This window comes from Anneissia japonica, unplaced genomic scaffold (assembly GCF_011630105.1).
Source record: "Anneissia japonica isolate Jap-2015-1 unplaced genomic scaffold, ASM1163010v1 scaffold2994_len2133135_cov197, whole genome shotgun sequence".
Taxonomy (NCBI): domain Eukaryota; kingdom Metazoa; phylum Echinodermata; class Crinoidea; order Comatulida; family Comatulidae; genus Anneissia; species Anneissia japonica.
The window spans coordinates 564,652-581,434 of NW_022728550.1; the positions used below are offsets into that span (position 1 = coordinate 564,652).

Genomic DNA, 16,783 nt, shown 5'->3' on the forward strand with positions numbered 1-16,783 from the left:
TATATAGTATATGATTATGATAAATAGATGCGATTATAGTTTATTAATAACTTGACTCAAAATAAGGAACCATAGATATTATATTCATGTCAATCTTTTTAATATAAAAATGCACCCAAGAATAGAAATTATCTGATCTACAATTTGTTAAAGTTTCATCAACAAAGTAACACATATCTATCACAAAATCCCTAATAAATGTTTTTATTAAAGAACACAACACACTTCCAGCAGAGAATCCATCACATCCTACTCCAGTGAGGGTTAAAGGTCAGTTCTTTCTAGGCACTGCAGTAAACTTTCCTAAGCGCAGGCTAAATGAAACTCATGTTAATATTATCATAGAATCTGTGATATTATTAAACAGTATGAAATTAAGGTCATGTAGCTGACCTTAAAATGTCACATAGCTGACCACAAAGGTTGTCATGCTGACCCAAGAGGTCACTCATTATTTTGAAGCGCAACTAGAATGTTCTGATTTTTGATGTTCTTATTTGCTGTGAAAAAATTAATGGCCACGCGATAACAAAGCTACATCCTATAATAATGATGTGTGGATGCACTTGCGTGCAAACACTGGTGCTGTATATACATGTAGCAATAAATGTGTTATAAATATAGTTATTTCCAGAAACATAATAATATGGTCCAAGCTATACACAAACCTGAATGTAGTAAAAACTAGAAGGCTTAAGAATTTGGAATTTGTAATAATTACTTTCGTTCCTTGCATCTTGAAATAATTTATAATGAATGTTAATATTTCATTCTTGCATCTTCAATTGTGATATCTACAACATTAACATTCACAAATCCATAAACCTTCCATAATCTTTACATTACTGACAGATAGATAAAGCAAGTCTTCTTATCATTTTTTTACATACATTAACAGGAAAATGATAAAGTAACAAAAATGGTAGTAACAGATACATTGTGACCTGATTGGATACATGTTAAAGACACCACTTATTCAATATCAATTGACCGATAACATTAAGATTTTACAAGTGAAAATGTAGAAAGGAGAGAAACTGTAAGACATTTAACAATGCAGGAAGCCGTCTGGCATACAGATAGTCATATTTAGGCCAATACGATTAAGGTAACATACCAATAGTGTGAAGGCGGGTTCATACCATAAATGTATCTTGCATCTTATATTTTACATGTTACATTTTACCAGTAAGGAGAATTTTTTCTAGAACTGCTGCTATTTTTGTTAAAATTCACATGGGTGAGTACTATATATGGATAGGGCCAACAAATGTAAACACATTGAAAATAAGAACACATATGAAATGATATGAGCAAATTGATATGTCTCAAAACTACACATTGTACATTTAGTTGCTGTTAACCTTTAACCGAAACAAAAATATTATCAAAATTATTACACTACTGTAAATCTCAATTTTTTGTGGTGCCTACAATCATTTCAGTATTATATTCTGTAAGATACACTCCCCAGAAAATTGCTCAGAAGGGACACAGTTTACAATGAATACATATCTTATAGACCATGTAAAAAATCTTACATACTGATTAGTGTTTTGATTGTTTCCAATCCAAAATATTCAATTAGACTTCAATTGCTGCTTTATTGATTATGATGAACATAGAGTGATGAAATTTAAAAGCTAAAATCAGAAACAAAAAATCATTCACTTCTACTCTTACACAGAATATCTTGAAAACACTGGTAAAACTTATGTTGCTATGTAACAGACTATATGTTCCTCAGCATACTTAATATTGATAATAAAAGAAATCTGCTATGGACAATATACATGATATTCACAAGTGAACCCTTTTGTGTCTATTAAAGCATGGTTATTTTTTGCAATTTTTTGAAGTAAAATTTACAACATAATTTCCAATTTAACATACAGGTGCAGTATTGGGTTTTCATATAACAAAGTCCAACTATTATAAATTTGAAATTTTATAAATTATATTTATAAAATGCCTATAAATAATGCAGAAATTGTACATTTGGATAACATTTCTTGAGTATGGCTTTCTAAAAACATGAAATATTGAATAGAGCAGCATTGTTTACCTTCAAAGCCAAGCAGCAAAATGTAGCAATAAGAATACTGCCACCATTGTTTCTGTTTTTTTACTTTACTATTGAGGGAGCTGTTAAGAGAAATGTTCAAAAGCTGGTGTTAGATAAAGCATTAATATGAATACATTCTGGTAATTATGTACATCAAGCGTTAGTATTTGCGGGTAAAAAGTTGCAATTCAGCTCCATTTCAGCTGTAAAAATATAATTCCTAAAATATAATCATTAGCGGGTGCTGCTTGTGTTGTAGCTGCCTGTTTATACTCCAGATACGCATGGTAACATGGGTGTGATGAGCACAAGTTAGCAAATAAGAAAAGCGAGCTTTGCTTTTTTATTAATGAAATTAACTAACTGGAGCTGAATTGTGTCCTTAATATGATTTGACAAATTATTTCTGTACAATAATATTACAATACTGTAATTAATTATTTACTTCTTCCTTCAAATTAAGGAATCGGTTTGTTCTAGATCTATTCGAATGTTCCAGAATACAGCATTAAAAAAGGAAGTTCAACAAAACAATAAATTTATTAAAAGAAATTATTGTTGAAGATATACTGCCTGTCATAAAGTATGGAAACCCTAAACAATATGAACACTGTATAGCTTATTTAAAATGATAAATTAAGTTATTACATTTCAATGATACACTGATGACAAATGTAGGTTTTCACTGATTTACAGACTTTTTAGTATAATAAATCTTATACTGATTACTGTACCAGCTTAGGGTCTATGCAAAAAAAAATATGGGAATGGTATTATCATTATGGTATTACGTATGTGTATCAGATAAATGGATTTTTTCCATTCTACTTTTCAATTGAAAACCAAATACACAAAGTAAGCATTCCAAATATTGAGTTCCAATCTACAAACTAATTTTTCAATGCTGTTTATGAAAACAATTCCAAAATAAAACAAACATTTCATATTAACTTTCCCAACAAACACCCAGTAAAATTAGTTAATATACAAGATAATATATATAATATTTATAAATTGTATTACAGTACTCACAAAAAACGTTAATTCATCCCTTTCTTTACAATCACATACAATGCTTATAATACATAAATGCTGACCTTTATTTCATGTGTTACAGAACAGGTCAATAGTTCAATTTAAATACTGACCTCACTTTCACAGGTCACTGTCACTGAATAGGTCAAGAGTTCAATCTTCTTGATTTTAATGAAAGTTTAGAAAACTCTTTAGCAAAAATAGTTTGACAATTTCATTTCTGTAAGATAAATTACAGAGGATTCATACAAATATTTTCTACTTCATTTTAATAATTTTATAATTTGCATTTTGAATTATATACATAAATTTCAAGTGAATTAAATTATCTTCTGATCCAGAAGATTTCATGAAAATTAGTAGATAAAAGAAAAGAAATTTTCTAAATCTTCACAAATGCAGGAGAGTTAGGGGATTAACTGTGAAATTGACGGTCAGTTCCCTTCAATGTACAAATTTGTATGATTTTTGTGAAATTATTTAATAATTTTAAAAAAATGATTTTAATCTATAAAATTTAGTTTCAATTTTGCAAATACTTATGTAGAAATAATTCAAAAATAATTCACTATAAATTGTCAACACAATAAATGTGCAACTAAATGTTAAGTATGGCAGTAATTCCGATTAAATAGAATAAAAAAACTTATGAGACACCTAAATATGAAACTAACAAAGAAACTGGTAAAACAGAAATACTAACTTTATGCATTCAGGACTATTTTAATACCTCCATGCTTCAAGTTCAGAAAATAAAGATTGGTATATATTTGTAATTGGTAATATGGTATTCTTTCCATTTAATATTTTCATCAAGACAAACAATTCCTAAACAAGTCAATTTTAGTTTGTATGTTTGTATTTTGATATTAACAAACAAAACCATTCTTATTCTCTGTTGAGAATACATATTGTAATGAAAAGGTTGCACTATGAGTAGGAAGATTGTACAAGGCAAAAAGCCTTGGTTTTGGGTGCTATCATGGCTCTTTAGTTTAAAGAACAATAGATCATTTAGACCAAGGGGCTATTTTAGGGATTTCTGCATTTATATACAACATAGTATATACACATTGTCAGAGGTGTGACAATTATTTGGTCTTGTTCTGTGGTACCAAAGTAAACTGACCAAATATCATGTAGGTGTCATGACCAACTAAATAGCAAATTAGGCTGATTTGCACAATTTTACAAACATTACCCTTTGTGGACTCTACAAACATATTTCTTAAAAATCAGTCTACTAGTAAATAAACATTGTTGAATTCTTGAAATATTTCTTACTAATTATATGGAATTTTATATTCAAGTTAATAGGATTTTCAAGAAATCAACAGGATTTCAAAATCTGCATATATAGGGCAACGTTGCATTACCTAATCAAAGGAAAAAAATACAACAAAGTTAAAATGATAATATCTATAAACAAAACTGATGAAAATAATATCACTAAAATAAATCAAATGTATCAATCATAAAAAATAATAATTTGTTTTCTTTTTTTGTGTGTCTATTTCTTTCGGTTAATATAAATTCTATTAAAAGGAGCAGGTCCTATGACTGCATGCAGTCCTGTCTGCATACTGAATCTGTGAGCTGCTACAGACTTGCATCCTATTTGCCGACAGCTACTTGCCCACGGCTAGTTGCCAACAGCTATTTGCCCATAGCTGGTTGCAGATAACTGGTTGACTACAGCTGATTCACAATAATCATCGATGTAAATCACACACTTAAGTACACAAACAACGGATTGTATCAGTTATCAACTGGTGTTGACGACTGACAAAGCGTTTTTTTTTTAACTCGTAGCCCACTTGCCCAGGATTTCTTGTGTTATGTCTGTATATGATTATGGTTCTCCTTCCTGAGTATTGTGTACACATTATCAAGTTTTGATATACGTTCCAGAAGAGGGATGATGTCCAATAGTTCTGTGTCGGAAACATCGTCAAACCAGGATACCACTGGGATCTGTAAGGCAAAAAGACAATTTTATAGGTAGAACATTAGGAATACAAACAATACTATTTCATTTTAAAATACCAGAAATATCAAGTGGAGTTGAATAGCTTGGTGGTAAAGATGCTTGCCTTCCAATCCCAGGGTCATGGGTTCAATTCCTGTCAGTTGCAGGACTTTTTCTCACGACCAAAACAACTTCACTCCCTAAACCTCATATTGAGATTTAGTTTGTCTAAAGCATCATGTGTGTATGTTTGTCTTGTGTGTTGTGGACTGTTTTATGTGTACTGGGCCCTCTGGGAGAACAGTTAATTTGTTACTGAAGAGGAAACCAAGTATAAATAACAAATAAATCAATCAATCAATCAAATAACAGATGTCATTATTTGTAATTTTGTTCTATTTTGATTATAACTGGAATCTAATCTGACATTAATACATTGGTGAATCATAGAGCAAACTTTGCTCTATGGGTGAATTAATTACTGTAACAATTCCTAGATCAGGTTACCAGAGATATTACATATTTAATTCACCCCTTATAGATCTTTCATTTTCAAAAATTAATTTTAAAGATATCATTCTGATCTATCTTGGGGTCCCCTAATAAGTTTGGCAAAAGATAATATCAGAAAAGTTCCAAAGAAAGTGATGCAAGCCATTATGACTCAGAATTTTAAAATTGTTTGTTAATCTTCAAGAATTACATTACTAAATGGATGCATGAGATCAACTGAAGCACTTGAAAGGTTTTTGAAACCACCTGTTTCTAATACGCGGTTTAAAGCAACCTTGTTGTTAGCCTGCACTTGTCTATGTACCAGGGAATACAGTACATCACCAGATTTGATCAATGTAATGGTAGTAGTAGTAGAGTATACAAACACCAAACTACCAAAAATACAGCTCTTTAGGGAAACGTTTATTGGCTGTGAGCAAAAAACACAAGAAATGCCGATCTTTAAACTCTAGCATTGTTCATGGTCAAGATAATCCAACTTCTTTTTGGCCTTTTTACCTTGGCTTGGCAGTGTAAAAGGGGCAAAAGTCCATCTCTTCATAATAAGAAGGGTCATCCACATGAAGTTTTGTTTAATACTCAAAATATTCTATTTGTATAAATATGAATGAGGTCAAAATCAAGCTATTTACAATCCTCTGAAAGGTTCAAGGTGACGACAGGTAAGGCAAGGTCAGTGTACATGTGCATCACTTCCCCTTTTGTTGTAAATCTTTCACAAACACTCTTACAGTGCAAACAATGAGATATTGATAGCGGAATGCTAGTTGAAGAAGTAAAAGGAGCAAACATAGTTAAGGGATAATTATTAACAAATATAACTCCATGGTTATAGTCCCATCGCTATTTATCTGCAAACTACAAAACAAGAAAACTTTTCAGATGGTCCCTTTAATCTGCAAATCTAGGTAACATAGTCAGCAAAACCAGGAAGTGTGTGATGGTAGAAAACAATGATCTTGACAATTCAAAAGCCATCTATTGCATATTTACTGCACACCTTAAAGTTTATTGTTTTTAGTGAATTCTTGTTTCTACATGTTGATATAAAGAGTTAAGTCATTGCACTAATTATTATTATCTGTTATTTTGTTGATACTGTAATTCAAACAACATCTATGGAGTTTATTACTGATTCATTCACTAACTGTATAAGTCTAAAAAAAATACAAAATTCATATTGGAAAAAAATATATTGAATAGTAATTAACATCATCTGTATTATTTAATACACTTTGCAATCACAGATTGAAACATATTTTCTGAATTTTATATACATTAAATAAAATGAAATAAAAATGTATATTACCATTTAGCATTGTTATATATAATTAAATTGTTACAATTTTATTTCCTTCCAACTCACATAGAGCTAGTGATATTTTTAAATTATTTGTTTTGCCTTTTATTGTTTTGTTTACTTCTAAATTTACAGCACACAGAAGCAAATTTATATCCTTTATCTACTGACTAAGTGCAAGACAATTATTATTTAAAACAATTTGCTTTTCATCAGTGTCTTTCCAGCACTTGAAATAATCATCACTTACAATATTCTAAATACTTAATTAGAATTCTAATGATTTTGTTACTTAATCTGTACCCGGGACAGATTTGCTGAAACATAAGCTACGCTAGCCAAACAGACGACTGCAATTAAATACTCACAGATCCACAAGATCACATCACCTTTTAGGAAGGACCTATCACAGCTTGAAACTATTTAACTGTAGAGAATCTCTCATTGCCAAGGACTTAGGAAGATGTTTCACCTTTGACCTCCACACCCCTCATGGTGCTCTGGTTTTCATCGGTCACTTGATAGTGGCCTGAGGATTTTCAGTCTTGATCTTTTAACACTTAGTTATCCATCCAGAACCCACGATAAGTACAGTTGGATTTTTTTTTATGTCCACAACTTTAAAATACAATTCTTATGTACTGAGTATTTGAGTATTCCCTCAAAAAGCTTGTGCTTAAATGACTCAATGAGGATCAAGTGCTTTGTTGTACTTACAGCATTGTCTTGATGGAAGATGTAAGAAGCAGGAGAGTTGTCAACAATAACAATGCGCTCAAGATTTCTACCTAACCTGCTCAAGTCCTAAAAAGAACAAAAATATGAAAATAAGACATAAAAACACCATTTCTTACTTTATACTTACATACTACCCACATTGAACATGTCACGCAAATCATTAACTATTTTCTGATATTCTAATAAAAATCAAAACATTCATATCAAAATATTTTTGACAAGATTTTCTCCCCGAAATTATGCCGAGGAATATATAAATATGGAGCTTTCGATTTGTGCGACGATGCGACGCTAGAACGGAATCACTCATGTGTGACCGTCCTACGTTCTCTGCATACGTAGATTTGACAAAATTGCGTTCCAGAATCTATTCGAAGAGGTGACCTTAACGTTCTCGCATGCGCAGATGACTTTTACTGACGTCACTATGGTCTACGTCCTACCATCGTTGTGCAATCAAAAGCTCTCTAATGAAATCCATGCATTATCTTGTTAAGTATGGATCCAAAAATAGCAACAAGCAAATCTGCCTTAGGTTAATTTTTTTTTTAAATATTATAATGTGGACTACATCGCTATTGTCATCTGGTCCATGTGTATCGTGATGAATAACCAAATTCAGTGATTTTATTCATTTTTCATACTAATGGAGTTATAAACTACAAAATTAAGCATGTTCAAGGTAGGTTTTTACGACACAGCATCGCAGATTGTAAATATAATGCTTCGCCAACATATATTTATAGCCCACTATGTAGGTATCGTGTCCGTATACTGAAAACAGAATCATTAAAAATTTATACTATTCGCTTTCCTATACAGTATACCTAGTTATTTTGTCTCCCCATAGCAGATAAGATGCCAATAAGCACATGCATACTATTCAAACACATTTTATGAGACCTCATTTTTAATTAGATTTTATAGTTTTCTTGATAAGAAATTCCAAACTTTGTCCAAGTTATTTGTTCATTAGGTCATCATTAATTTTGCTCTGCAGTGTTGCTAGAGATAAGTCCCAAGTTCTTATTAATAAACTTAGTTGTTGGTTTAAGCAACTCCCTGGTTTATGCCAAGGAAATATATTTAAGAATAGTATTGTTGTCTACCACTTCAATTTACAACTCTTGAGACGATGTGTTTCCATAATATGAGGAATCCTATCCACATTTGATCTCATTAGTCAAACGTAGTATATGTAACAGAATATCTTGAACGAGTACAACAACTGATGTCATGGAAACCATGAATACATTAGTAGATTTCGAATACCTGGCAAATTACCAAGAATTTTAAAGTAGTCCGCTGGAATTTTCAGAAGATACCTGTGAATTAGCATTTTAAAGCAATGCGATTTCTTCCATTAGATCATAAATGTTGTAGCGTTTGAACATTAATATTAATGTCATGTACCTTTATATAATTGCCTCGATGAAAAACGCACGATTCTCTGAACAGCCTTGACCTAAAGATGCGTGATTTGTCAAGTAGATCAGCGACAGGATCTGCGTACTGTTAACATGGTGACAAGATAAAAATCAACATTAGAAAATGAATACCAATATAATAATAACATAATAATGTTAGTCTTATAGAGCGCATAATGCAAAACAATGCTTCTAAGCGCTTTCCACATAAAAGAACTTGAAAAAAAAAGGAATGACTCCATCTTATATCCTAACAGTATCCAAAAAAGAACAAACAGTACACACATTATTAATATTGCTATATTCTACATATTAAATTTTTTTTTACAAATACTACATAAAGAAACATATCTCTTTTTAAATATATAAAAATATTAATGGTATATAAGATACCTCTATGTAAAAAATAAAACATTTCAACAAAAATAATAAGTTGAATAAGTTCCTGTATTAAGATTAAGATTTTATGACAAGGGAAGAAAATGTTTCTTTCATGTGCAATTCATGAAATTATATTTTTTAAATATTCTAAATCTAGCATTTTATATCAGGTTTTGCATAAAATTTAATAGTCTTTCATGAATTTCAAATACATAATAGAATATATATTTCATTTAAAAAATAATCTCCAATACCAAAGTAGTATTGACTTTTATGTTTCTATCAATAATTCATAAAAATATTTAATCCTCTGGATAGCCGTAAATTTTGGAGAAAAAATAATTTGGTGTCCAATTGAATACAATTGAATACACTTTAGATTCTAGTGTCATATCCACAACATTCTACAGTATCCAAAAAAATCCTTTGCAATTGATTAAATGCCGTTTGGAGATTCAAATGTCATAACTCCACTATTACCATTTCTATCAACCACAACTACATCTGCTAATATTGTTGAAAATTTTATTTTAGTTCTGTGTTATTTTCATTAATATTTAGTTGGATAATTTTTGTTTGTTATTGGCAGTGCACTAATTTTCACATTAGCAAAACTATCATTTTGTTATATTATCACTATTATCAACATACATAGTACAATTACCACCAATACCACCTTACTACCAACATTAATATTACCATCAACACTATGAACGCCACAATTACACCAACACTATTAACATCATTATTATAGTAACACTATTTACACCATCACTATCACCAACACTACTGACACCATTATTATACCAACACTATTAACACTACCACTACTACTACACCACCATTACCATTACCGACACTACTATTACACCAACACTATTAACACCACCACTACTCACACCACTATTACACCAACACTATTAATACCATAATTATCAATAATTGATGCCACCATTACACTCAACACTAATTAAGCAATTACCCCTGAGGGTCCTAATGTAAGTAGCGGCAGTTTGGCGCAGCGGTTGAGGTTCGGATTTTTAATCGAAAGGTCTGGGTTTCGAGTCTACGCTGTGCAGATTCGCTTGTGACCTTGGGCAAGGCACTTTAACTACATTGCTTCAGTCCACCCAGCTGTATCAATGGGTACCAGCAAACTGCTGGGGACTAACCTGCGATGGACTAGTGTCCCGTCCGGGGGAGTACAACGCTCATCCACTTCACACTAAGGAAACTGGGATAAACTCCAGCACATTGAGCCCCTAGTGGCTCGGAAAGGATTTAGTTTTAGTTTTTAGTTAGTCCAAATGTAACAAAAGTAACTTCCTCCATGCTTCACAAGGGTCTGGCTTAGTAAACATTCTTTACACTAGTATTTTGTTGTGCAAATTGTGTTAGTGAGTGGGAGATTTTGCTAGCTTACTGGAGCGCAAAGAAAATGTGCCAGTTTCCAGGGACACTATCATCATCACTGTCATGACTACCACCCACAATTATTGTATGACAAAACAATACTATAGTGTATACTATAGATTTTAGAAATTGGTTTCAGGTATAGATATAGATATACGGTATTTGTAAAGTGTCACCTTTGCTAAACTTGCTGTGAATAAGACACATTCGTAGAGCTCTCCCATTCGTTGTAAAAACTCATCAACAAAAGGCCTCTTAAGAACATACACCTAAGAGAAAAAAAAACAAATACTGTTATTATGTTAATTAAAGTGACCCAAATGTAGAGCTCTAGACGGCGGTGTACTTTTCTTCTCAAAGGCTGTCATGTCGATTTACTGTATAGTACCTTTGTGACACTCTGCAACTGAGCTTAATTTTCATGCTCTCATTGGGGAATAAGCGAACTTGATGTCTCAACCTGAACACACCAGTCTAAGATATTTTCCCACTAAGTGGAGTTATCAATGAAGGTGATATGATTATTAAATTGGTTTTTATACAAACTAAAAAGTGTGAAAAGGTAACGAAGGGTCAGCAGAGAAAATACAGGCAGCTGTGGGAATTGAACCAGTGGCCTTTAGAGAACATTCCAGTGTTCTGCCAACCGAGTTTATACTGTCCTTCAGAGTACAGTAACGCAATACTATGTTTTCCTCAATGCATTATAACCTCATAACATTTGCATGAAGACTTAGAACCCCTCCATCCCTTGTCTGAACCTCAGAATACAGCAGTAGCAGATATCATCAAAAGTTATGATACAGTTTCTGAACTGCTGTGCAGCTTTGAAGAGTGAAATAAACTGACAAGAAATTAATACTAAAGTTGTTATAATGTGGTAGGACTCAAACATCATTCTGACATGTACCAACTTGGGCTTCATTTTCAATAGTTATAATATAATAGAACTTAAAGCAGTGTTCTCATTCAATATGTTAGGAATGCTTAATAATTATATTACCTTTTTGAATCACTACTTTTACCTAATATGAAGGTTACAGACAGGATATCACAAAATTCTTTAAACCACAAAAACACCCACCAAACCACAATTATCTTTGTAAATATTATAAACCAGAAAACTGTAAACAAGCCATCAACTCTACCTACATGTTAATTTTCCAGGTTTAAAGGAGAAAAGCTACTCTGAACAATTTCTTTTTTCAGTTACTGTACTCTTTTGAAAACCGACTACAGTATTTATGTAAACATTTATCCTTAATGTGTATTAAAGTACAAACATCCTGCATTTTCCTTCATTGATTGGCTATGTGGCATGCAGGATAATTTACATTATAAAAATAACAATATCAGAAAAACAACTTATAACATGATTATAATAATAGCAGTAACCCAAACACATATGACATCAACAAATGAATACCACCACTTTATCATGCTCCATCTATCAACTCACATGACATATTCATGTAATGTGTGTCTTACACATTAACTCACAAGAGCTACTTTAAGTGAGGGATGCCGATATCAAGTGTAACAAGCACAACGGATTTATATAAGACTGTTTGCAAGGAGGCAAGTCTAAAAATATACTTCTCAATGACAGGTACAAAACCAATCAATTAAATTGGAAATTTAGAGAAATTCGGTAAAAACAAATCAGTCATTAACAATCTAACAGCTACAAAAATGAATAAACTGCTGTCTTGGTAAATCTATATAATTATTGGCCTAAAGGCCTGTTTATACTTCAATGATAATATTTTGACAAATCAAATCAGATGACGTCATAATCATGGAAAAACACTAAAATCGTCATAGTAGCAACGATTTTATCGTTTGTCCATGATTATGACGTCATCTGATTTGATTTGTTAAAATAATTTGTTATTGCATACACGATAAATCGTTATAGAATCGTCCTAGTGTAAAAACCTCTCTAATTTCTTTTGTTTTCTATATGAACAATCACTTTTTAGCATTTTTATCGTTATCGTTATCGTTGAAGTGTAAACAGGCCTTTACCCTTGTTGTTAAGATGAGGTTATATACCTACAAATAACAATATATGATATCTACAAATACCAAATTATGAAATAAATTTTCAATTATTTATCACCAAAGGTGTCAACAAATACAACACAAATTTATCAATTTTTAATTAGGGCCTATTTAAATGATACTGAAACTGACTGACTGACTACATACCTGATGTACTGTACCATCTATTTCTACAGGAACAACAAAATCAGCATTACTAACAGGCTGCAAAAGAAAAAAAATGCACACAATTGAATAACGATATGTTACACTTGAACATTCCCCTTCACAATACACTGGTATGACTGGTCCCTAACAAGTATATCAATCACTACAGCACAAACCATTAGGACCCATATTCTAGAAACCAATTGATAAAGAGGAGTTGTTTTAATAGGCTCTCTGCCAATTCAATGTCTCTTATTAATGTTTATCTGGTTTTTTTTTTACCCTTAGATTGTACAGTAATAAATTAAAATATTTTTGTAGTAAAAAATTCTCTGATATGAAACTGATATGTAGATTTTTTGACATTTTAAGGTAATAAGTTACCAGTTATTTGAAGTTTCCTGATTTTCAGATATGCACTATCTTTAATCATAGATTAATTTTTAAGTGATCTATCAAATTACATTCCCAACCCATCTATTGGTTGATAAGGGTGATAGACTTTGCACAACCTGTATTATTGTAGTTTAAGTTGATGGTTGCCTACCAAACTTCTTGATACAAAATCCTGCAAATACAAGGATTTATTTTTCCAACTAAGAAAAATAGGCTTCCAGCAGAAGCGAGTGTCTTTCTACTGCCTTATGTTTATTAACAATCAGGAGACCAATCTGATAAAAAGGTAAAACCTGGCCCGAGCGAGAAAATTCTTTGCTTATGATGCAATATCCCATCATGCACCTCAATGGACTTACGCTCACAAGTAAATTTCCAGAAGATACCTAAGTGCCTACTGACCTCCACAGGGGTAGTAGACACAAAAAATCTAAATTCTAAGACTCATTATTAATGAGTACCACTACAGCCAGTCTATCCATCTTGGCATTGTCAAGTCATTTACTTTTTGAAGCAAATGAAATTTAAAATAAAATAAATACATGGATATTATGGATGTTAATGGTAGATAAACACAGACTTCTACCAGGCTACATAAAGAGATGCATAGGTAAATAGCACCAAATCACATGACCAAATCACATGACCTAGCCATAACAGACTAAGAAAACAAATCTAGAATTTAAGGTAGAATGAGGCTACTATATTATAATACAACTACAATGACCAATGTTTATTGAAATAACAAGATTTTACACAACTGCAAAATATGATTTTTTTTTTCTCCATACTTCCTAAGTATTAGTGTAAAACCATTTAAAATAAAATAAAACCTTTTAAATTTTAAGTGTATACCAGTAATTTGTTCATGTGTACATAAAAAATGAAAATTAAAAAAACAAAAGCACAAAACAAAAATGTTTACCATAGGGGAAGTTCAACCATAAGGGTATAGGATCACTGGTATAGGGCTAACCATAACATAACAGTGTAAAATAACCTTATTGGTGTAATTCTGGACCCTTGTAAGGACAGTATACAGTGCTGACTTTAGGCTTCAAAAACTACATTCTCTACTATATAAATATCAATATGTCATGCATGAATACATATAAGGTATTTTGTTATTAGGCTTCTGGTTGACATGCATTATGATGAGCAGTCAGTGGGAGGAATATGTAATCATAAGTACATTCTTAATTATTAGCACATGGTTTTAAAAATCTGACTATCATCTTGTTTCTATTATCGCACAAAAATATGAAAAATGGAGACATAGTGTAAAGTCCTAAAAAAATATCCACTTGGAAAAACTGAAAACCTACACATTTGGTCAGATCACAATAGCAAGCATAATGGTCTAAATAGTAGTACAAATTTACCATATTGTATCCTTATCAAAGTAGAGTACTGTGATATAGCATATTATGTTTGGTGACGTTCACTTCTGACCCAGTTACTATAATTTATACTTCATACTTCCTTAGAGTGTTTAACAACTTTGTAATATTATGTTTAAAATGTTGATAAATAAATATATTGTGTAAGGGATTAGCTGCAGAAGACCAGTTGGTCTGATGATCCTGGATTGGACGTGAAATACTGTCATACAAACATACATGCATTTTGATATGTTGTAGAACTGATGAAAAAGTTAGGAACAGTTAATGAGATATATAGTTTTTAATATTTAAAAACTGGTAAAAAGGTGGAAAAAAGGGTAGATTTCTCCCCCTTCCGGTTCTTAAATATTTAAAAAAAAAATTCTCATTCTCATTGACCGTTCTAAAGTTTTTCGTTGAAAATACTTTTCATGTGTTGGAAAAATCAGTTCTACAAATTTCAAACAATTTTTCCCTCTGGAACCTGGCTTTAAAAAACCAATAAATATGAAATTATATTTTCAAGATAAATTCAATTATCATTAGTGTTACCATCGTTATTAATATTATAATTACAATAATAATAATAATAATAATAATAATAATAATAATAATAATAATAATAATAATAATTATTATTATTATTATTATTATTATTATTATTATTATTATGTCCAATGGTAGTCCCATAATCATCTGCATTCATCCAGTCTGTAATATAATCCTCCTGGTTCTTGAAATAAACTCACCTTAAATGAGCTATGTACCAAGGTCTCATCCAAGTCAATTACTATACAATTCTTTTGCATATCTTGTGGCTTTACCTGTGGCAGTAAGTACCTATTTGGTGCCTGAAACGTATAAAAATAAATCAATCAAATAGAATATTACAAATTAAATCTATTTATATATGTAACTATTTTCAATGTTACTTGAGATAAAGCTCCTAAAGTTTTTTTAACTTTATTATACTACCCACAATCATATACTTGTCAGATAAATTAATTAACAAGATTGTTGTAAAAATAGCATTTTATTGTACGCCAACATGAAAATTAATGCATAAGCATCTTTTGTAGTGAGCCCAAAGCTAAAGTTGGCATCGGTTATTAATCAAAGCATCTTTACACATTTTTTCATCAGTAAGATTCTAAGCTATAACGTGCAATAATATTATGCTAAAATCACTAACTAATTTGCTGAAATATTCACATATTAAAGAAACATACTGTTGAGTTGGCGTTGTGATAATTTAACTTTCCTTACAAGCTTACTTTAAGGAAAAATCTGTGGTACTGTTGCAACGCAAAAGTAAATAACAGAAAAACATTTTATATTACAATAATTAATTATATATAAGATGAATTTAATTAAAGATAATGTCTGTGATGAGTAAAATCTTTTAAGAATTAAATACTAATTAAAATATGAAAACATTTTTTCTCACAATTAACAGATATAAATATATATTTTTTTTACATAGTTGAAAATATTCATCTGGCTTCTCAATCTATATAAATTCATATTGTTTTGCATCCCTTAAATTAGCAGGTAATCAATTAAAAGATATCGTAGTAAAAGGTCTGTAAATCTATGAAAACCTGTGTTTCATTGAAAGTTATTAACTTATTTGATTAAATCTGCAATTCATTTTTTTGAAATTCAATTATTGAGAGATTTTTTAAATTTCATCACAGATACTATCTTTGTTACCAAATAAAAATGTTTAGTATGAAATAAATACTAGAATTATTAAACAATCACTATTCATTTCTGATCAGTTCATTTATCTTTGGTAATATATATGTAAAATATAAATAGATAAAAAATAAAGTGGATATTTAATAAAACTAATATCTAGTAGTATAAAATAATAAATAATTAAAATTATTGAACATTTACTATTCATTTCTGATCAGTCCATATATATATATCTGTCTCTTATACACA

The 16,783-nt window shown here is 30.8% G+C and overlaps 1 protein-coding gene across 3 annotated transcripts in view; it reads right to left on the minus strand.

The window, feature by feature from the left end:
* Positions 1–83: 83 nt before the first annotated feature.
* The window catches only part of LOC117114283 (carboxy-terminal domain RNA polymerase II polypeptide A small phosphatase 1-like), a 50,820-nt gene continuing 34,120 nt past the window's right edge, over positions 84–16,783 (minus strand). For all 3 annotated transcript variants that reach the window (XM_033257902.1, XM_033257903.1, XM_033257901.1), the window contains 6 exons: positions 15,583–15,684; positions 13,056–13,112; positions 11,021–11,113; positions 9,037–9,135; positions 7,603–7,689; positions 84–5,074 (listed from right to left, as the gene is read on the minus strand). In XM_033257902.1, the coding sequence (XP_033113793.1) occupies positions 4,937–5,074; positions 7,603–7,689; positions 9,037–9,135; positions 11,021–11,113; positions 13,056–13,112; positions 15,583–15,684 (576 nt within the window). In that variant the 3' untranslated portion in view covers positions 84–4,936. The remainder of the gene's footprint in view (positions 5,075–7,602; positions 7,690–9,036; positions 9,136–11,020; positions 11,114–13,055; positions 13,113–15,582; positions 15,685–16,783) is intronic.